The sequence below is a fragment of the Trematomus bernacchii genome, unplaced genomic scaffold (assembly GCF_902827165.1).
Source record: "Trematomus bernacchii unplaced genomic scaffold, fTreBer1.1, whole genome shotgun sequence".
Taxonomy (NCBI): Eukaryota; Metazoa; Chordata; class Actinopteri; order Perciformes; family Nototheniidae; genus Trematomus; species Trematomus bernacchii.
In genome coordinates this window covers 3,234,214-3,257,234 of record NW_022988097.1, presented here as the reverse complement: position 1 = coordinate 3,257,234, position 23,021 = coordinate 3,234,214, and the positions used below count along the sequence as shown (strand labels likewise).

General features: G+C 40.5%; 1 protein-coding gene across 2 annotated transcripts; it reads left to right on the top strand.

The window, feature by feature from the left end:
* The first annotated feature begins 254 nt into the window (after nucleotides 1-254).
* Nucleotides 255-19,507, top strand: ids (iduronate 2-sulfatase). 2 transcript variants are annotated; one of them, XM_034121141.1, is made up of 14 exons: nucleotides 255-444; nucleotides 923-1,059; nucleotides 1,143-1,320; nucleotides 1,562-1,650; nucleotides 6,623-6,823; nucleotides 11,977-12,147; nucleotides 12,360-12,486; nucleotides 13,597-13,767; nucleotides 14,062-14,168; nucleotides 14,646-14,762; nucleotides 16,579-16,689; nucleotides 17,043-17,117; nucleotides 17,460-17,585; nucleotides 17,675-19,507. In XM_034121141.1, the coding sequence occupies exons 1-14, from the start codon at nucleotides 369-371 to the stop codon at nucleotides 17,747-17,749; spliced, it is 1,761 nt and encodes a 586-aa protein (XP_033977032.1). In that variant the 5' UTR covers nucleotides 255-368; the 3' UTR covers nucleotides 17,750-19,507. The 2 variants fall into 2 exon arrangements, with proteins under 2 accessions (XP_033977032.1, XP_033977033.1); XM_034121142.1 differs by lacking the exon at nucleotides 17,043-17,117.
* The last annotated feature ends 3,514 nt before the right edge of the window (nucleotides 19,508-23,021 follow it).

Genomic DNA, 23,021 nt, shown 5'->3' with positions numbered 1-23,021 from the left:
ATATATAGATAAATAGATAGATAGAAAGTTGTTGAAATTGCAAAAGTTAATTTGGTGCAGAGTGAGACCTCAAGACATCTTCCATCTTTAGGCTACAGCAGTGTCAGGTTGAAAAAAGAAACACAACACCGGTGTGAAATGATTGACAGATAATTTGACTAATATGATTAGCGCCTTGGGGCGGGGCAACTGCTGAGTGGACCAATTAAAACATTTAACGAGATAATCAGGAAGTTATTTAATGAAAACACGGACACGCTCATTTGTTTGGATACCAGACACTGAAGCTCAGAAGGGATGCGAGATTAACTTTAAAATAAACTATTTGTAACAGATATCGTGTCGTGAGTCCTCTCCACCGAACCAAAATGTACAAGGGTTTCCGAACATGGGTTTTACTGCTGGTTTTTCACACACTGACAGTTGCTGTTTGGGCAAGACGAGGTAACGTTTCAGTTTGTACTAAGAACATTTTGAAAGCGACGTTCGCACAATAACACCTAGACAGTTCATCTTGTTATTCTGTAAATGTAGTAAAGGTTGTCTGATTTATTTTCTTTGCAGGCAGATTCATTAAAGTTGCGTGTGTTTAGGAAACTGTCAGTTTGTCTAATCTCAGTAACTAGCTCACATTAGCGGTTGAGTGGTTAATCGGTTTGTTTAGTGTCTGTAGCTAGGCTTATCTTAATTTTAAGTAATTTTATTTAGTCATTACGTTTTCCTTTGTTCATTAATTTAGTTGAAGGGAAAGTTTCTGTTTAACTTATTTTTGTGCTATTTAAATTCGTCACATTTAGTTTTGACATGTTTGAAAGTCACCTAGTATTAATTTTGACATCATTTTACTCCTACCTTCTATTACGTTTTTATTGGAACTTATCTTTAAAAAATGCCTGATTGTTGATGTTTTTTTGCTTTTCAGGGAGGAGAAATGTCCTTTTCATCATTGCAGATGATTTGCGGACATCATTAGGCTGCTACGGGGACTCTCTCGTAAAATCACCAAACATTGATCAACTGGCATCCAAAAGCCAGGTTTTTCTCAATGCATATGCACAGGTCAGTTGGTGTTGGTATGTTTAATGTCCAACATGTATAACCCCATGGAAATCTTATTTAAAAGCAGTGTTTTCCTCTCTTAGCAATCTGTGTGCGCTCCCAGTCGAACGTCCATATTGACGAGTCGTAGACCGGACACCACCAGGCTCTATGACTTCAAATCGTACTGGAGAGTCCATTCTGGAAACTACACCACCATGCCACAGTACTTTAAATCTAAAGGCTACTTAACCTTGTCTGTGGGCAAGGTATTTCATCCAGGTAAGATTATTCATATACAATATTTGGATAGAACTATAATAACTTTATAGGAATTGACAGACTGTTGACCACCAAAACTGCCATAAGAAGCACATGTCTAATTATCTCTTCTCTTTGGGGTTTCCCTTTCCTGTAGTGTGTTATAAAGGTTTTTGAAACCAAACATCTTCAAGTCATTCACTTTTTTTTTTCTTCACTTGTACAGTAGTTAAATTGTTTGCGTTGTTTTTTTATTCTTTAGGTATTGCTTCTAACTACTCGGATGACTACCCCTACAGCTGGTCCATCCCTGCCTACCATCCAGCTTCATTCACATATGAGAAAAAGAAGGTTTGTGAAAAGGAAAACTGGATAAAAAGTTAAATTGACACACATGCGATTAAGTCAGTTATGTGTCTAAATTAGTACTCATTAAAAATATAATGGAGCTTAACATAATATCAGTGATATATGCACCATCCTTTGTTCCCGAAAAATTATTCTAAAGGGGTAGGGGTCAGAAACTGAGAAACCCTTCATCACCCAACCCAGGAAATACTAGCTACTAACGGCTGTTTGGGGAACAGGGTACAGAAAAGACAGTGTATAACTAACAAATTAACTTGACCAAGCAGGTTGATTTGAATACACGTACTGTTACACCCCTTAAGTGTGTGTATATGTATATATGTACAGTATATGGACAAATGTCCCTGTTCCCCTCAACATTTCCCAGTTCAAAATATTTGCTGTATATACTTAAGCTGAACTTTTTAGCGATTCGTAAATGTAAAGTGCAATTCAAAGTATAAACGTTACTACTTAAGTAAAGTTTAAAGGACACTGTAGGCATTCTTAATTTCTCCTATATTCTTCATAAAAACAATGAATCATACATTTGCATTATCGATATGCATTTTTATTGACTCAAGTAACACTACATCAAGATTATTTGACCCAAGGCTGATTCAGTGACAGGGAAAAAAACATTTTAATTTGAATCTTTATTTTATAAATTATTGCGGGAAGAAACCAGAGTAAACCCTGATGTCGGCAGAGGAAGCAGACAGGATTAACAAAAGGTTTATTGGCAACATATACAATTTCTCAGCTGTATTAGAAGGGTTTTTATCCAAGTTAAAAACAAAATGCTATACTTTTAATGACTACTGCAGTCTGAATGAACCAGATCTCTGTAGGGTTTGTGTGGTTAATAAACCCTCATGATCTGGATTGACAACACTGGAAGTCCTGGATGACTATCTCAGGAAGCCAACCTCCCAAGGTAGTAGTGGTGGTGGTGGTGGTGGTGGCATAAACCAGGTTTCTGTAGGGTTTGTGTTGTTATTAAAACCCTCATGATCTGGATTGACAACACCAAAAGGCATGGGTGGCTTTCTCAGAAAGCCAATCTCACAAGGTCGTTGTGGAAAAATGAATATAGTTCCTGGAGAGTTTCTGTCGGAACTAAAACGCTCAACACATGGCCTGAAATCACCGACAGCCCTAGGTGGGTCTCTCTGAAAGTGAGGTGTCATTTTACGAACATAGCTTTGGTCTGTGTGGTGTGTGTCATCAATAATACACTCAGGATTTAAATTGAAATATGGTGCAGTCCCAGATGGCTTTCTTGGAGGGCTAATCTTGCGTCGTGGAAGAATACATGCTGTAGGTTGTGTATCAGAAATGAAACACTCCGGGTTGAAATCAACAGCACTTAAAGCCCTGCTCGTCCTGCAAGCTGTGTCTGGAGTTTCAGGGTCCCTGAGAGGATATTCACTTGTATCAGCCAGGGTGCAGACAGCCATCAACTCAAAGGCATTCACTGCATGAGGGTTGAAGGCCTTTTTCTCCTCGAGGTTTACCATAGTGATGAAGGGGTGCCTTAGCGCTTCTTCAGGGGTGATTCTTAACCCAGCATCTGGATAGAGCAGCCTATCTAAAAGGTCTGCAAATGACTTCCTGTCGTTATATGCAACAGCGTCATCTCCGAATGAGAAAACGTCTACTGCATCCTTCAGATTTTCAAAAGAATCAAAAAAATTGTCTGAAGTATTGACACATTCACCAGTTGTGGGGCTGTACTCTTCTGGCGTTTTCAGCCTCCATGTCGGACCATTTTTGCCCTGTATCCTGTTAAAATACTTTCTGGTGTACATCGCATTATTAAGGAGATGGTCTCCTGGCTGACCAACTAGATGGCAAAGAGCTTTGATTGTGTTGTAAGTTGAGCCTCCAGGGAAGAGCCAGTTTTGAAAATACATATCCCCTAGAACGCATCCTAGTCCCCACATGTCAACGGCTGCAGAAATGGGGAGGCCCAAGTTCACCTCTGGAGCTCTGAAAGGCACAGGCTGCATCAACATGCCTAATGTTGTCTCTGAGGCTGGCATGGCCAAACCAAAATCTATTAATTTAACCTTGAAGGGCTGATCCTGATGATCGACGAGCATGATGTTGTCTGATTTCAAGTCAGTGTGAATTATACCAATTCCCCTCAGGGCCTCAAAAGCTACAAGTAGCTGCTGAGCGACAGGGCGGATTTCGTTCAGGGAAAATGGCTTTCCTTTTCTCTCCTGTATAAGGTCCCAAAGGCTCCTATCTAGCATTTCAAAGGCAAGGCAAGACTTGTCTTCAAACGTGAAGTTTTCAATGAACCTTACTAGATTCTTCTGTTCTGGGTCAAGTGCCCGGATCTCGTTGAGCATTGCCACTTCTCTAATGAGGGCTCTGCTGTTTTTAAGGATTTTGATGGCCGTTGTCTCGGATGTGTTTAGATTTACACATTTGGCCACTTTTCCAAAACAGCCTTCTCCAATATATTTCAATGGGATATAGCGTGCAGACTGGCTGGAGAGTATGTTGTATTTTACTGCCGGAAATGTTGCAGGCACCAGCTCGTCATCTGATAATGTGACAGGCATTTTTACTGTAAAATGAAAAACACTGCAACTCGCAAAACACTGTCGAATTGAAGTCGGTCTATCTCCTTCCAGACTGGATTTCGAATAAACTTAAACCTTAAACTCACTCATAGGCACTTCTTGTGACCCAGCTGATGACATCATAGAACTTCAAAGCCAAAACATTCCAAGTGTTCAAAAGCATAGAATTCCAAATTGCTTTTATCTCGTTACCATGACGATGGAACTGAAAAATCTGAATCAAACTGATGCAGTTCCATTTATTGCTATAAAATACAAAACATTACTGATTAATTAAGAAAAAGTGTAATAATATTACTTAAAGGTGGGGTAGGTAAGTTTGAGAAACCGGCTCGAGATACACTTTTTGTTATATTCCATGGAATGCTCTTAACATCCCGATAGCAATGAATATCTTGAGTGCTTTGACAAAAAATCCATAAAAAAATGTCATCTGTGGAAGCCGTAATACTGTAAAAAGCACGACCAATCATTTTAGCCTTTCAGGAGGTTTTTACTGGGAGTCAAAATTCTTCCCTCTGAAACAAATGGACACAGTGAATACAATAATCATTTAACTTTCTCTTTTACCAATCTGACATTTTTACCATATTTTAAAGGACGGATGTTCTTTGCACTCATTATTAATCAAAGGTCCATTCTGTTGGCTTTATTGCGAACAATAATAAGGTTCTCTAGACAAACATATATATAATTAGGAAATCGTTTCACATTCAAAAGGAAATGTATAGTTTGTTCAGTATTTTCCCTTTTTATTAGTGGCAAGACATACTTTTTGAGCTGTCTCTAACCATTTGAGGATTGTTGGAGACCCTTTACACAGCCATTTACTGGTTATCTCTTCAAATACAACCAAGCTCTGAGCTGATTATTGATTGAATCTCTTATTACATTACATTATATGTTACTTGTTAGACGCTTTTATCCAAAGCGACTTACATACTAAATACTGTGGGCAATCCCCACAGGACCAATTTGGGGTGAAGTGTCTTGCCCAGGGACACAACGACATGCCGACTGCAGTGGGGTTTGAACCTGTGACCCCCTGATCCGAACACCTACGTATAACCCACTGCGCCACACACCTCATCACGTCTACCCAGTTGGAACATATTTTGGGGTACCCTAAAAAACAACAAAAGAACAGGTTTTCCCCAACATTTTAGAATTTATTTGCTGTGTATTAATTGCAAAGATTCAGGATTCAAAGGTTTAATGTCATATGATATACATAGCTATCGTGTAGTTGTGTAATGAATGAAAAACTTGGGTCACAGGTTCCTCACAATGCAATTACAAGTCATAAAAAAATTAAATAACAACAATAAAAATAGTGCAAGCTCAGGCGTTAAGTAGTCTTGCTAACTATTGTGCATATGACAATAAAGCCTTTGAATCTTTGAATATGACATGCCAATATCACATCCAGAATCGACCACTGTAACAGATCCTCTATGGTACACTCTATTCAAACTCCTCAATTAAAGGTGGGGTAGGTAAGTTTGAGAAACCGGCTCGAGACACACTTTTTGTTATATTCCATGGAATGCTCTTAACATCCCGATAGCAATGAATATCTTAAGTGCTTTGACAAAAAATCCATAAAAAAAAGTCATCTGTGGAAGCCGTAGTACTGTAAAAAGCACGACCAATCATTTTAGCCGGCCCGGCTAAAATAACTGGATGGCCTACCTGCCTGTTAGCCTTCCATCTGTGCACAAACTTATCTCGTGCCCATTGGTCATGTTCGTGTGTGTTGGAGTATTTTCTAGCGCACTCGAGCTGGTTTCTCCAAAATTACCTACCCCACCTTTAACTCCAGTTTATTCAGAACTCTGCTGCTAGTCTCCAAACCAACACAGATCAAGTCTGACATTTTTCTTGGATCACAGCAGCTCCATTTACAAAAGGACAAATATTAAGATACAAGAAAACAAGCATTTACAGTAACATTGTATGACAATCACTAAGGACGATATGTTTAAGACCCCCGCTCCTCCGATGCCGTACTCTTTTCTCCACCACCTGCAGGAACAGAGCCTTTTCCATAGCTGCCCCCCTCCCTCTGGAACTCCCTCCACAAACACTACCAATCTGTCTTTATTCTAATCACAAATAAAAACTCACCACTTCAGAACTGCGTTTAATGTGTAATTTGATATTGTGTATTGTTTATATTTATTGTGTTTCATGTCAATTGTATTTGATTGCCTTCTCTTTTAAAAAAAAAAGCACTATCAATTAAATGTGTTATTATAAATGTGGGATTAGTTTACCAGACCAGACAGCAGAAACTGAAGCTTGAAAATGACATTACCTCTTAGCAGGAACTGTTCATAAACAGCACTTTGTAATTTGTTTGTAAACCTTGTGTACAGATGTGTAAAGGAGAGGATGGGAAACTCCACGCCAACCTACTGTGTGCAGTGAACGTGACGCAGCAGCCCGGGGGAACCCTCCCCGACATGGAGAGCACGGACGAGGCCGTGCGGCTTCTGAAGAGTCGGGCCGGCGATGAAAATCCTTTCTTCATGGCTGTGGGCTTTCACAAACCACACATCCCCTTTAGGATACCACAGGTACATGACTTTATATTAACTTCTGTAAGACCCTCTGTTCACTGATAGAGATGGAACATCAATAATGGCTAAAGAGGCCCTATTGTGTTTGCTGTTTTCTCTTTCTTATAGTGTGTTGTATACGTTTTTGTGCATGTTAATATGAAGTTTCTCTCCTCTAAATAATAGTTAAATCGCAAATGTTGTGATTTGAATCGGCATGGAAAATGCTGCTTTATCATCCCAATCTGAAACGCACATTTGAATCATAGTGGCTTCATTGTGTGCATCTTCATTACACGGCTCATTGGAGTGCAGTGTAAGAGCAGTGCATGGAGAATCATTCTCCTGTCAGATGATCACATGCTGTAGATGTGTAAACGGCTACAGCATGTGATCATTTGCAATAACGGCCCATGATGGAACAGAGGCCTAGCTTCCCTTGTCAGTGGGTGTTGTTTGGTTGGAAAAAAATGGTTCCTAGTTCTGGATTATTGTAGGTAATAGTTAATAGGAAAGACACACTTTTTTTTATACAAAACAATGAAATGTATTGTTCCCCTAAGGAGATTTGTTTTGGACTCCGTTTTGCAGTTCAACAAAAGATGAAAAGTCCTACAAACTACACAAAAGACAATAACCTGTTAACATATACATAGTTTGCAAATACACATATACACAGACAACATACAGCGATTTTTGCTGGCACTTTGAACACTACAAGAATAGTTCTGCATGCAATTATTCTTCTGGTGGAATCTCTGTAACCCTCCTCTATGAATACGGAGATTCACTGGAATGAGGGATAGAATTCACTAACCACTAAGGCGCCGTTTACACGAGGAGAAAACTGCTTGTATCTGCATAGTTTCGCGTGCGTATAGCCCTATTATTTACACGAGGCCGATAGAAACTGACCCCACAAACGATAACGGGTCCCAAGGTGGATAGATTTGCAAACGAAACGCTCTGGGGGGTCAACCGAGTCCGTGTAATCGCCTCTATACGAATATTTCCTGAAAAAATAACGATAGCCCCACCTTTCCCCACCTCTCCTGCTCACTGCTGTAGCATGGCCAGTAGCCATCTGTAACGATCAACTATCAAAAATAGCTGTGTTAATTAAACGCACAAGGGGTTCTTGAATGAAATAATATTATAAAAGGCAAACCAGAATTGTTAACGCCCAATATACTCCTTAAACAAAATAAACAGAGTCAGATTTCATGCATTGATCCATTATATTGACAAAGGAGCGATCTCACCCGGTGTTTGTAGAGAATATCTCTCTTTCTGAGCGCGTCCTCTCCACGGAGACGTGCTTCTTGGTCGGTCGATGCAATATCCACAGATTCGGTTTCTTTCAGTTAACTTCCCCGTTGCATTTATCCATATATTTACATGCTGAGGAAATTACTATATCCCGCTGAATACCAGCAATCGCCACACACACTTCCTCCTGTCAGTAGCTACTGCTAGTGCTACTGCTACTGACCATGCTACAGATATTAGTGCAAAATCTACAGCTCCTCTACCACAACCACCAGCAACAAGTGGACATGGAGAATTACATGAACTACATGTTGCTAAATACACCGCGGGGCATAAACAGAAGGGTAGCCATGGCAACATTGCTGCGGGGCTGCTCGGGCTGCTCTTCTTCACGGCTTTTGGTGTATTTTGGCGGAAGTTACAGCGCCACTTACAGTCCCGGCATATGTACTACAGCGTTTCCAGCGGCCTCGTTTGAACAGACGCGTTAAATGAAATGTGAACGGAAGACTTTTTTGAATACGCATACTGTGCATAAACGCAAACGTTCCCGTGTGAGTGGGGCCTAAGCCACAATAGGTACTTGTTGAGTGGAAAAGTGAAGGTCATTTTCCTGCTGCGAGACGCAGGGGTGCTTCACAGGGTTGTTGTGGACAAAAGCTCATATGTTGGAGAACCACTTTCACAAGACCCACGTCTGAGCACAAGATGGCAAAGTCTGAGAATGAATGATGGTGCTTACATGGAGAAGAGAGCATGTGGAGACCAGTATATAAGTTCCATAAATACACTGTTAGCCTGGGTTTAAAAGGAACACACAATAAAAGGTTTTCCCTTTCCTCGAGTGTTACATAAGGTGTTGTGCATGTGAATGTTCTGCAAAGGCTAAAATCCCAAATGCTCCCACACCCCCCCCAAAAACATTTTGAAACGGCTCCATTAGACTCTTTACTTTTTTACTCTTTACTTCCGTAACATAGTAAAGTCACTAAGTAACATTGTGCTTCTATTGGTTAGCACTCCAACACATTGTACGTGATAGACGAGGGGGCGGGACATCTTTAAGCGGTTGACCAATCACAACAGAGCCGGAGAGCTAACCAGAGCAGACTGGGCTCTGGTTTCAGACAGAGGGTGAAAAGAGGAGCAGCAGCACAGGCAGTATGAGAGAAATAAAGAGCTTTTTGAACATTAAAGCATGGAGACATGTAGAGCCACAACATACTAATATGAAGCTGAAAAAGGTTAAAGTACGTCATCTTTGAATGGTCATGTTTAATGACGCGGCAGCCTTAAGTTTGTTGTTTTTTAAGTGGAGCTGAAAGTGTATGAAAACAGGGAATAAAGAGATGGAACCTCTGAAAAAACACTAGACACACACACTGTATGTGAAGTGAAGTGAATTCAAAGAGGACTGATCTAGATATATGGGAGATGCAATTTGGCGTGAAGGAAGAGCAGAGCATGATGAAGTGGAAGTTGAATGAGGGCGGAGACGGACTGAACAGAGACGAATGTCAGCATGTCGAAGAGGTTTCTCACAAAGTGTAAGTTGAGAGATGAAAAGAGGAAAAGGTCGAGCCAGCTCTCCGTCAGCATGTGATCTATGTGCCATGTGATTCACACCGTAGTGTCTGCAAACGCACAGCAATCTCAGAGTGAAAACTAATGCAAAAGCTGCGGTTTCTACAAAGATGAAAGTCAATGAAGCTAAAAACATCTTGGAACATCCATATTTTCCAAACATGGCGCCGTTTAGTTTTTTTTGCATTGTCATTTAGCTTGGAAAATTCAATGGAAGCAAAAACCATGTGTAGCGGATATTTTTCCTTAAACAAATAAACAAATCCAAAGATGATCTCAAAATCAAACTGCCACTGAGGCACAGACAAGTGAAGGTTACGCAGGATAAAGTCCAATTTCCAGCCAATAATTAGTTATAGTTAAAGGGCCCATGTCATGGCCATTTCTACTGATCATAATTCCATTGTTGAGGTATACTAAAATAGATTTATACTGTGCAATGTTCCAAACTCACATTGGTTTCTCAAACAGCATCTCTGTAAAGTATGTGTATTCTCTCTCTGTCCTAAACGGCTTGTTGGAGCTCCAGCCCCCCCCCTCCCTGTGAGCCCAGTGTGCTCTGATTGGTCGGGACCAGTGTTGGGACTAACGCGTTACAAACTAGCGCATTACTGTAACGCAACTACCTTTTGCGGTAACTAATAACGTTACTAGTTACCTATTCCCATTCAGTAACGCCGTTATAGTTACTGTGATTTAAATGGGTGCGTTACTGCGTTACATTATGTGATCCAACTGAACCGAATCTCCGTGCGGATGTAACTTACAGGCGAATACAGTGATGTCCTCTCACAGTACCATGTGAAAGTGACCAGAGAGGAGTGATGATTGGTTAACGCGGGGTAACATTTCAGGGTAAGCCAATCAGAGACAGAGTTGGGCGGGTCTTGCCTTATGGGGAAAATACACAGACACACAAACACTTGCTAACACACACATACACGGCAACGCCCACCACACACACACACACACACACACACACAGGCAGATGCAAGTATCAGCGACAGCAGCAGCGCATTTACAACTTGGAGATATAACCACTATTTTCAATTTGTGGGGATAAAGGACGCAAAAAATATTACGGTGAAATGTAAACTGCGTGCAGGACAGAAAGCATTGTCCACATCGAATAACAGCAATGCCAATCTCCTGAAGCACCTAACTAATGTACATGGGGCTATAAAACGAGTCTTACTGTGCCACAGAACAACACAAAAACTTGTATTTTTATTGTTATTATTTTTAAAGTAAAGTAACTTGTTACTAGTTACTTTTATAATTTAGTAACTAATAAAGTAAATAGTTCCTTTTTTGAGAGCAGTAACTATTACTAGTTACTTTTTAAAAGTAACTTGCCCAACACTGGTCGGGACGTTGCGAGGCTCGTTGCTGCGAGGAGCAGACAGGCTTCCGGGTCGGCGATACAGCGAGAACAAGCGAAACTCATCCTGAGCACACACAAACACTCACAGCCGAAGTAAAAACAATAAGTGTGGCTTGATATTGAGTAAGAAAAAGGTTTATAACGCTGTGAGAATGGGTCTGCGGAGAGCATTTCTCCGCGATCCCAACTTAGTAGCCTGAAAAACGTTTACCCATTTAAACAGTCGTGGTAGATACCTTGTTTGTTTTAAACATCATAAATACACAAACAACAATGAATACTTGCAGGTTTTGTACCCGAATCTCCCGCTGGTCCAAACAAAGTAGGAACAGCGTCGTTCTTCAGTGCCCTACGCTGTACATATCCGGCATGAATCGCTGAAAGGTTTGTGAAGCTTTGTTTCGTGAAATGCTGGCAGAGGGTGTGGCCTCTGGGTATTCACACGTCACAGTACCCAGGAAGTAAACAATGGAAAATGAGAAATCTCCAACGAGGCGTTTTGGGGCAGCATAGACTGTGTTAGAGTTTTACTCACTACAGGGTGTACTTTGAGGGTTTGTGACTCTGCAGACCGTTTACATGGTAATAACCGGAAAAGCATGACACGGGCCCTTTGACACTACAAATAACAATGACCTCTCTTTCAATGTTTAAAAAAAAAAAAAAAAATGTCTTACTGATGCCCAAACACTCTTCCACCTGTCTCCAATAAATATCAAATTACCCGTTGCAAAGAAGCATACCCGACTACTCTACTGAACTAAAATAATGTCAATAATATCTCTATTTACTACAAAGCGGCAATAAAATAAAGTTTTAGCAATTCAAAAAATACAAATGATGGATATCTCTTACACAAGAGGGCTATCATTATGTAAATCCAGCTGTCTCTGTTCCTGGCTTTATTTACCTTTCTGTTGCTTATGTATTACAGGAGTACCTGAGTCTGTATCCCATTGAGGAAATCACTTTGGCCCCTGACCCCGATGTCCCTAAACTCCTCCCACCTGTTGCCTACAACCCCTGGACAGATGTGAGGAGGAGGGACGATGTCCAGAAGCTCAACATTAGCTTCCCCTATGGACCCATCCCTAAAGACTTCCAGGTTTGAGACAATTTTTCCTGGGTAAAGAAATGTATTAAAGTGAACCCTCTTTAAATGACCTATATCGATGCATAATCTGTCCATATAATGTCGTCTGATTTGTATCCAAGTCAGTAAAACAGATCTGTGTAAACACTGGAATCATTGTTCTCCAAATGTGGAAGTTAGTAAACGATCTTGATATTAAAAGTCCAAAATGACCTGTGTTCCAGCTGCGTATCCGGCAGCACTATTACGCCGCCGTGTCGTACATGGACGCTCAGGTCGGGCGGCTGCTCAGCGCCCTCGATGAGCTGCGTTTGTCCGACAGCACAGTGGTGGTGTTCACCTCGGATCACGGTGAGAACCTTTTCAATTAGATTTCTGGCCAAAATACTGACATGTTTTTTTTTTCTTTTCTGTAAAATAAAAAGTTCTAATGGCAGTTATCATTGCACAGTATTTAGGTTTCCTTTTATTAACCAGATTTAATTCTGTTTTCCCCTTTTAATACCTTAAACAATTTGTACATAATGTATTTAAACACAACCTCATTGTATTTAAATGTGTATTTAAAAAAACTTTGTATATAGTTTCCAAATTGTATACATATTAATTTAGTAGGAAGTTATATTCTGTGGTTTATAGATAATCTTTATATTTATACTGGTGATAGATCCATATTAGCGACTATACTCCTGAATATGTAAATAGCTAAGAGGCTAAACTTGGTTCTTGCTGTGATGCCTTCCAAAATAAAAGTCTGTCCTGAAGTAAAAGTTTTACGATTTTAACAAAGAAAATACACAAACAATAAACAAGCCAGCTCACCCTCTGTGTCATACAATCCCCGAAAAACAGGCGGACTAAATACCAATAAATCACACCCATGTGATAATTACCGGGAGGAATGATAAAATACAAACGATGTACAAATAATGATAATAATAAAGTTAGGCTAAATAAGCATATTGGCTCCTACATAAATATTTACTGTTTTTGCTTTTTTTTTATTCCTATTTTATTGTATTTTAAATTAATATGCAAAGCCTTGAAGACATGCTGAAAAAACAACAATCCAATTTGGGATCAATACATTAAATCTAATCTAAGTAAATATTGCAGATGTGTGGCAGTTGCCTGTACCACCACCAGATGGCAGTGTTGTAACAGCACATTGTGTTTGACTTCCTTTGGCTGTACTCTAAAAACCCAGCTCTTTATTGCCTTACCTCTTATTTTTTTCAGACTTTGTGACTTGGAAACTTAATTTCTTTTAATGTCTCCTTCAGTGGAGGATGCTGGAGGGAATCTTTTCCATGACCGCTTGATTTACACGCAGTAAAACTCAATGAAATGCCATCATTTTCAAATATTAGATGACTGGGAATCTAACAATGTGATTTTATGTTGTAGATTAGCACTCTTTTTAATACCTTTCATGATCTCTCTTTTTGTCTGTTGTTGCAGGTTGGTCTTTGGGAGAGCACGGTGAATGGGCCAAATATTCCAATTTTGACGTGGCGACGCGAGTCCCCCTTATGTTCTACGTTCCTGAGGTCACCTCACACCGTAACTCGCGTGGAGAGTCTACCTTTCCTTATATTGACGCATTCAACCAATCACAGCACAGCTTTAACAGTAAGACTAATATTTCTTTATGTGTTTGGTCTTAGTTCCTTTAAAAAAACTTGTATTAATACGCCGACTTGACTTAAATGAAGTCTTTGATACACTTGGAGATCTCCCTAAAGTGTTTCGACAGGGATCCACTTTGATATTTCCCCCGGACAGTTTCTGCTTCAAGTGCAAATGCTGCAATGATGATGAAATGTAAGAGCAGGGCGCCTGGTGAATCTTTGACCATATCTTTACTTTCATTTGCCGTCAGTGCTTTTTAAGACGTTCACTAATTGGCTGACCTCTCTCTTTCAGATGACAAAGTGATTAAGAACATGGTGGAGCTGGTGGATGTTTTCCCGACCGTCTCCGACATGGCCGGCCTCAGAGCTCTGAAACCCTGTCCTGATGTTTCCTTCCAGGTATGGAGCGATGGAAATGAAGGAATGTGTTTATTTAGTTTAGTATTTTTAAAATCCCCAAATCCCCTCCAGGGGGAGTTTCTCTCACTTTAGTGAGAATGCATGTGTTTGGGAAGTAGTGAGCATTGGATGATTTGACAAGTTGTATGAGAGTCATTTTAAGGGGAAAGTTCACCTTTCAATATTCATAAAAAATGTTTCAAAATAAAGCTCTAAGTAATTTATTCTTTGTAACCTTGGCAGAGCTCGTTTTTCTGTTGTCAACCTTTTTTGTTGTCTATTTGAATCAATGTCATTTCCTGTTCACATTTCACTAACAGGCCTTCAGGTACCTTTCTACAGATGGTTCAATGGCCTTGTGTTAACACTGCCAAACAGATTGAATGTAGAGAAGTAAAACACGCCTGATGTGAAAGTGATCTAACGGCCTCTGTCTTTCATTCCCTCTCCTCTTGGGTCTGTTTTTCTTGCTTTCAGGAAGAGTTGTGTACAGAAGGACACAACCGGGCCAAAACCTTCCGACGCCCAGAGAGAGGAGAGAACGCGGAGGCGGTGTCGTTCAGCCAGTACCCCCGACCCGCCGAGACCCCGCAGGTACCACACCGGAGTGTTTAGAAAAGCACATTTAAAAAGGAGCAAATTAAATAGCCTTCACCAGCCGTATAAAGGTTAAATCATTATTATTTTCCATCGTTCAGAAAGCAGGTGCGTTCTGTAAATTAATGTCACACGGTTACTTTTTAATGAAAGGATTTTGTAGATGCATTTAAAATGAGTGAAGGTCATGAGAGCTGTGTTGAACGAGCGTGGTTTGGCTCTCTGACCCGCTGCATTGTGCTGTCGCTCGTACGGAGCCGCCAGCAGGTTCTCTGGATGATCTCTGGATGAACGGATCCAGAGGAGAGAGCTGCACCTGCTGCAGGTTCAACTCTGTACGGAGCCGCCTGGCAGCCGCACAGCAGCTCAGCCACGGGGCGCAGGAGGAGTTGGCAAAAGCTATAAATGAGCACTGCAGAAAGAAGGGCCGTACCCAAAGTCTTTTTTATTGAGGTTTTTTTAATGAAACTTCAAATGTCTTGACCTAAAACATTTTTTTTAAATATCCTCAAACTCAATTCTATATTAAAGGTCCCATGTCATGCTTTTCTGGTTATTACCCGTCCCCTTGTGTGTTATGTAGCTTGTTCTGCATGTAAACGGTCTGCAGAGTCACAAACCCTCAAAGTACACCCTGTAGCGAGTAAAACTCTAACACAGAAAATACCTCCCCAAAACGCCTCGTTGGAGATTTCTCTTTTTCCATTTTTTTCGGTGCGGTTCCCGGAACCAAAATGGACCAATCCGTGGAGCTCCTCACACACCAGGACCTTTAGCGTACATTTTCAACTAACGGGGAGTCCCATTGACTTGCATAGAGCTCCCTGGTTGGTAATAGACGAGTTGGGATCGCGGGGAAATGCTCTCCGCAGACCCATTCTCACAGCGTTTATAAACCTTTTTCTTACTCAATATCAAGCCACACTTATTGTTTTTACTTCGGCTGTGAGTGTTTGTGTGTGTGCTCAGGATGAGTTTCGCGCTGTCCCGCTGTATCGCCGACCCGGAAACCACACCAGTAAGCCAGATCACTGAGCAGCGAGCCTCGCAACGTCCCGACCAATCAGAGCACACTGGGCTCACAGGGAGGGGGGGGCAGGAGCTCCAACAAGCCGTTTAGGACAGAGAGAGAATACACATACTTTACAGAGATGCTGTATGAGAAACCAATGTGAGTTTGGAAAATTGCACAATATAAATCTATCTTAGTAGACCTCAACAATGGAATTATGATCAGTAGAAATGGCCATGACATGGGACCTTTAATAGAATTATCTGTGAGAGGCTCAAGATCAACAAATATGGAATGAAAAAGAATATTTTGTTTGCCGAAATGTGTGAATTTCTCTTTTGGTTATTTTTTTCTTTTTTATCCATATTTTTCGTATGAATCTTTAATTTCAATTCATTTTAATTACTTTTGGGTCCTTTTTGAACATTGTTTTTATTTATAAATATTTTTTTCTTAATGTAAAAAAAACCCGCTTTTAGATTTAAGGCGTACAATAAGCTGTGTTTTAATTAAATGTTTACCTGTATGTAAAAAAAAAAAAGGACATTTGTATAGACAATAAATGAAAATAAATCCTATGCAGCCACCACAGAAATCTGAATCTACAAATTGTTTAATGCTAATAATATTAGTGTGGCCTAATCTTCTGTTACTCTGTAGAAATACTGGGTGTAAACAAAAAAGACATGTGAGATTTGAATGTCAACGATATGAATGAAGCTTCAAAAAAGCCTGTACAGCCCTCGCCAAATGTTCTGTTGCATTTTGAAATGCTTTTATGTTTCCTTGTTGTTCTTTTAGGAGAACTCTGACCTCCCTGACCTCAAAGACATAAAGATCATGGGCTACTCTCTGCGCACCTGGGACTACAGATACACTCTGTGGCTGGGCTTCAACCCCAACACGTTCCAGGTGGGTGTCCTGCCCAGCATGAGGCTCGCCTCTCTCACCAATGGCTCTCTCCTCCTCTGTCTCAACGTTTCAGGTTCAGGCTGGGGAGCTGTGTTTGGGTGACGGATCTATCCATCTTGTCAGGCACAATAAACTGGAGACGTTTCCCACAACCGGAAGGACTGTAGTTCAGAGCCGAATTGTTTTCAAATGTTTGCTATCAAATGCAGCCTCCTTGTGAAAAAGAGTTGAACATTTTAAACCCTCGGCACACCACCATTTGTGTGCGTCTGCTTTGTGCGCTACAGGTTTAAAATGTTCAACTTTTCCAAAAATAGTTGATGACAAAAGCCTGTTTTGACCCAGTCTGTCAGACGGAAACAGAACACAGATTAAAAAGGCAGATTTGTTGGAGCAGATTGGCCGGGCCGACACTACTTTTGCTGTCGGTGAGTGGTTATACTTTTATCTTCATACGCAGATCATTTTTGTCAGACGACTGTGAGCCGTAATAGTATTTTTTAATAACTTCTAATACATTTTTTTACAGGTTGAGTAGGGGTTTCATTACATTCAAGATTTCAACATGACACCAAGAAATTAATAAGCACCAAAAATTACTTAGTACCAGTTAATGGGAGCATTTTAAAGGATATATGAAGACAAATATAAATACGTAAGCAACAGAGTTAATGAAATGGTTGTAGCACAACAACAACAACAACAAGCTATGTGGACACAAAGCCTAACGGATTATATTTGTCTTACCCCCCCTCCGTCTCTCCACCCAGGTGAATGTCTCAGACGTCCACGCTGGAGAGCTGTACATGTTGGCGAGCGACCCCGGTCAGGATAACAACGTCTACAGCGACTATGACCACAGTGTGATGATGACGAAGATGAGCAGACTGCCTCCTGTAAGTTTCTACTCCTTTTGAAACTGAATGGAACTATTTACACACATTTGTTCAGTCATTTACTTCCTTGTGTTCTGACTCGTGTCTAGACCGTGAGTCTGCAGATGAGGATGAAGCTGCAGCTCCTCTACCTCTCAGCAGGGAGGAAGAGGAAGGCGTGGTGACGAGAATAAAACAACAGATGGATGAATGGAGACGAGCACAAAGGGAAGATGGATGGATGAAAAACATCTAGAAAGGGAGAATGAGTTGTATATTCATCTTAAATTAAGGCAGACTTGATTTCATGTTATTTGGTACCAGTATTCATCTCTCAGGTTGAATTCTTCAGGCTGATGTTCCTTGCTAAGAACTTGTGTGTTTCTACATCCATACGTTCAGACACTTCCTCTTCCTGCTGCGAAACACAACTTCCTGTGTCTTTCTTCCTGGGCCTCTTCACACCTGCCACTGACGTCTGTATTATCTCAATGAGTCAATTGTGAGAAGGAAGTGTCATTATAGTTTTGCATGACTCGAGCAGCTATTAGATAGATTTCTGATTATCGACAGCAAATACACTTTTTTGGAGATGAGCATATTTGCTTTTCATTAAAGATTTGGATTAAAAGCTCTGTCTGTATGCTAAATATAAAGCTAGCTAGCAGGGATTTAGCTTAGCATGAAGACTGGAATCAGGGTGAAACCGCTAGCCTGTTAAGCTAATTTATTGACGCATTATATGTAGCAAGCAATGCAAAAATGACATGTTTTGGAAATAATGGCACTAAAAGCAACTATACCAAGTCGTTTTTGTTGAGTAAAATGTTGCTTGCTGTTGGGGTTTAGCTTCCAGTCTTTACGCTAAGCTAAGCTAATTGGCATCTGGCTAATGTTAAGCGTACAGACATGAGAGTAGTCTAGATTTTTCCAATGTAAATCAAATATTAGGTTTCCAAAAATCTTTAACTATTCCTTTAATACTGTATACCTAAACCGTACGTCTAAACCAGGGAATCTTTTTTTCCCTTACAACTTTACCGAAGCATGAATTGACGGACACATCTGATTGGCTATGAGATGATTACATCTCATTTACAAGCTGTCTTTCATCTAAAGTAATATTGAGGAAACCTAAAGAATTATCCCCTTTTTTGATTAACAGCGACACCAGTTTCTCTCCTCTATTGATCTCATCTTCCTCGGGTGTCATCTCCTCACTTTGAAGTGCAACAGCTAAAAAGGACTCGCTGGTTCTTGTACCGTGCTGTTAAACTATATGACATTTCTATTTGCACTTGCAGCTATTTGCCTCCCTCCTTGTAAACAGTCAGTTCAGATCAATTTGTGGAGCCAAAATGAAGTGAGTAAAAGCCACCCGTAATAATTCAATGCAAATGAAACGGACTGGAGCTACGTTTTACTGCCGCTCCAACGCATGAGCAGTTTTGCACTGTGGCAATTTCAGTAGGAAGCAATTTCAGCTTGAATTTCAGGTCCAACAATGAATTGAGGGGATTCGATCTGTCCATTTTTATTGTAGACTGCACCGGCTACATGGTAATGGGATGCAGAGGAGTCATCAGTGTGCTTCTAACATATGTCAGGCACTTTTTCACATCTCTCTGGCTGGTTCTGTATTTCTCCCCCTGTTGACTTCATTGCAATTGTTACATACTGTACATAGTTTTTTTTCAGTTGCTGTTCCTCCTGTGCCTGTAACGATGGTTATAACAGTTCTGCCCTGTACATACAGATAAATACTAACAATGGAAAAATGAGCTCGGTTTGGTTGCATCAGAGCCTGAGCTCCAGCTTTCTGAAGGGAAAATAAAAAAGAAATGCTGCAGAAATAATTTAAATCTCAAGCTTGGCAAGGACACACTGTTAATATATTTATGCCTGATTTGATTAGTTTGTTAAATAAATAAAAAATATTTTTTCCAGCAAAAGTTTGCCTCTTTTTTTACTAACTTATGATCCTCCAGTGTGTTTGTGTATGTATCGCTGTGTTTGTCCTGCAGAAACCAAGCAGCCTTTCCACACACACACCACACACTCCTGTTGTGATGCATTTGTGCTCTCCCACAGCAGGCGTGTAAAGGGAGGGAGCTCCTCAGGGACCTCTCCAGTCTATTCAGTGTTTTCTCTCCACCTCCCTCTGTCAATTCTCCCTGAGAGACGGAGCAGAGAACGCTTTGCTCTCTGGCTCTGGAGACATTTGGACCAAACTGATTTTTTTTTAAATTTGCGTTTGGTTCCACAGAGTCAATCTGTCTGGGCAACACAAACGGTTAAAAGCCTTGTAATTGCATTTTGAAATATAGTATAAATTCAGTCTCATGCCTTTTGATTTTTTTTACCATTTTCAATTTCTGGGCAATCAAGCAGAACATGTGTGGGACTCGGCTTGAAGTGAAGTCTGTATGCTGAAAAATGAAAAGTCAAAAATATCGAGACCAGGGAAACGCTTCACATCTCTCCCCTGCCAATTTCTCCTCTCGTAATAATTTCTACTCTTTCATTCCATTTGGCTCTCCTCCTTCACACACATTTGTTTTTCCACAATGGATGCATTTCGTTATGATTTTTTTGTGATGTTGATTGGATCACTGTATTAACGTAACGTAGCTGTAAGACTGGCCAAAGTTTAATGTAGTTGCTTTTTTTGGCCACTTGGGAGCAGCAGAAATGAGCTGTGAACGCAACAAAGACATATCGCCTTTGAAAGTATCCCATGAAGTTATTTAACAAAAGAACACCACCGTTCAGTGCTATGGAGAGATGTTTCATTTATTATTCCACGTTTTGACAAATACCGCCAGGAAGAGCACTGGATTTTTTTAGCAGAGTGGCTCTGTCTGTCACGTGACGGCATAAACACTGTTCCCCATAGACTTACACTGAGTAATGTTTTAGGTAAATCATAGTGCTTTTAAACCATTTAAGTCCTAAAATGGGAAAAAAGCACTTTAAGAATACGTTTCCCTCCATCTATTTGAATAAGCCGAGACGGAGCCGCTGGGAGTCATATTCAAAGAAAAACTTCATTAGCTTTGTGCACAACTGAACATCTTTAATAGGGGACCTGCCCCGAAGCTGTATCCAGTTATATACGTATACATAAATGACGCAAACTCTAATGCAAAATCCAAGTATTCTTAAGTCCAATACCCACTCTCCTTTTAGCTCTCCAGCACCTCCTGAGGGAAATGTCTGACTCTTCAGCTGTTCAATTCTCCACCATGTTCCCTAGCTAGTTGCTAGCTAAAGCTTTTTCAGCCTCAGTTGCAGATGCAGCTGTAAGAGCTTTGATCTACTCTGCCTGTATTCATGTTGGCCCATATTTCTGCCCCGGTGGTTTTATCAAATCAATATTTATTGTCACAAACAGTGATCTCTGACCACGTTCAAATTGATCTAATGGCAATTACATTACTGTTTACCTGCTGTTTCCTCTCCCTCTGCTCCTCTGCTGCTGCCCTCTCTTTTTCTCACTCTCTCTTACCTGCTCCTTCCCTCCAATCCACTCTGTCTTTGTCTCACTCTCATCGCCTATCATTATGTTTCTTACACTAGTAATCGCATTACAGCTATGGGCTCATATTCTGGCAGGTCACGCTGCCTTTCTATTAACGTTTCCGACATACACAATTACATTAGGGAGAGGCAGAGTGTAAAAAACGCTTTGCTCAGCTGCATCATGACGAGGGTTCGTCTCAAGGGTGTGTGAGCGTGAATCCAGGAATAGTAAACAAACTGTAGAATACTCTGCCTCCCAAGGACTTGAAGAAGTGGTTTCAGAGTATTTCTCAGAGGAGCGGTTATTCACCAGAGATTCTCTCCATCGGCCAAATTAATTCTGTAGACTCGGCTGTCTCATTCTTTTGAGGCTTCTAAGCAGCTTACAGTATTTTATCTGGCCAGTTGTACATCATAAAAAGAGACATTGTAGGGAAATAATAATATGCCATAGCTGGAATTAAGTTTGGTATATAGCTATGCTCCAATATGTTCACCAGCAGGTCTTCCACTGTGTCTATGCTGTTTGTTGCTGAGCAAATAGAAATACTATAGTGGCTTTAGCAGACATTTTACATGAAAACTGCTGCATGCTGTGGTTCAAATTACCATTCTTATTTATGGCGTTTGGTAAGCTATCATAATTCCCAGCATAGCATGGGTCTAATCAGACTAATAACTGAAACACACTGAGTGTGTTTGTGCACCATTGGGTGCACAAGAGAAGTCGACGTCACTCACTGGTTTGTGGAAGAGCGGTTTGAAGCCTTGAGTTTGGATTTTGCCATCTTTGTTTTTTTGGGACCAGAAATAACTGTATTTGGGAAAGAGCTGAAGTGAGGCCTTTATATACACAGTCTACAGGCCTGGCCACTGGCATAGAACACGCTTAGTCACTATTTAACACTAGCACTGCTTATAAAGGTGCATCAGTAATTAACATTAATTGGGCTAATCATTTTGGATAAAGATAAACAGTCTTAAAGGTCACATATTACTTTGTCATGTCTTTTATACATTAATATGTGTCCCCTCTTATCTTTATTTTTAGGAGATTCCCTCTATTTGTGTCCTGATCCATTTATATAAAAACCTGTCTGAAAATGAGCTGATCAGATTTTGGCCACTTTGTGAGGTCACTGTTTTTTGGGTTGTGCAATCATTAGCCAATAACCAACCAAGGTAACCCCTTATCCTTATACGGTAACTTTATCACCTTCTCCTAGAGCATCATTGTGCTGTTTAAACCAATCACTTCACAGAGGGGCGTGGCCAGCAGCAGCTCATTAGCATTTAAAGCTACAGACACAGAATAAGTATAACCTTGAACATCACACTGTATTAAAGTAGACTTGACACTAGCAATTGAGTCCTTTATTTCATTTCAAACCTTTATTTATCCAGATGGTCCCATTGAGATCATAGATCTCTTTTTCAAGGGAGACCTGCAGCATATAGGTTCCACATGAAACATAAAACAATAAAGGACATCATACATTGTCCTTGAACTCAATCCGAAAATGTTTACTGCAGAAATAAATCAGGTGAGAACTTGGATCATTTTCACATTGACTTCTATACAATTTGACTTCTTACAACCAGTGCAGTCGCAACCTCCTGGCCACTAAAAATAATCCAGACATTTAACCAATGTACTATCTCAAGCTACACTTGTCTGATACTTTTTTGACCCCGGACAATAGAAACCTGTTGATACATCACCTTTAATTGATCTCCTGTCATTTAGTCCTCTTCAGTAAGCCAATATGTCTGATCAGTGTAAACATGCCTGCTCTGCTCCACGGTCTCTGCTGTCTCATAATGTAGACATCTGTGGTGTATCTCCAGAGCACTTGGAGCATCGATGAAGCAGCCAATTAGAAGTCAGACAAGATGTGATATGTTGGCTGCCAATGTGAAACCAGTTTAATCAGG

Excerpts from the sequence above, each read along its gene's own strand:
- ids (XM_034121141.1), top strand. The coding sequence starts at position 369 with ATGTACAAGGGTTTCCGAACATGGGTTTTACTGCTGGTTTTTCACACA. Across the intron at positions 445-922 it reads TGCTGTTTGGGCAAGACGAG|GGAGGAGAAATGTCCTTTTC; the intron begins GTAACGTTTCAG and ends TTTGCTTTTCAG. Across the intron at positions 6,824-11,976 it reads TCCCCTTTAGGATACCACAG|GAGTACCTGAGTCTGTATCC; the intron begins GTACATGACTTT and ends TATGTATTACAG.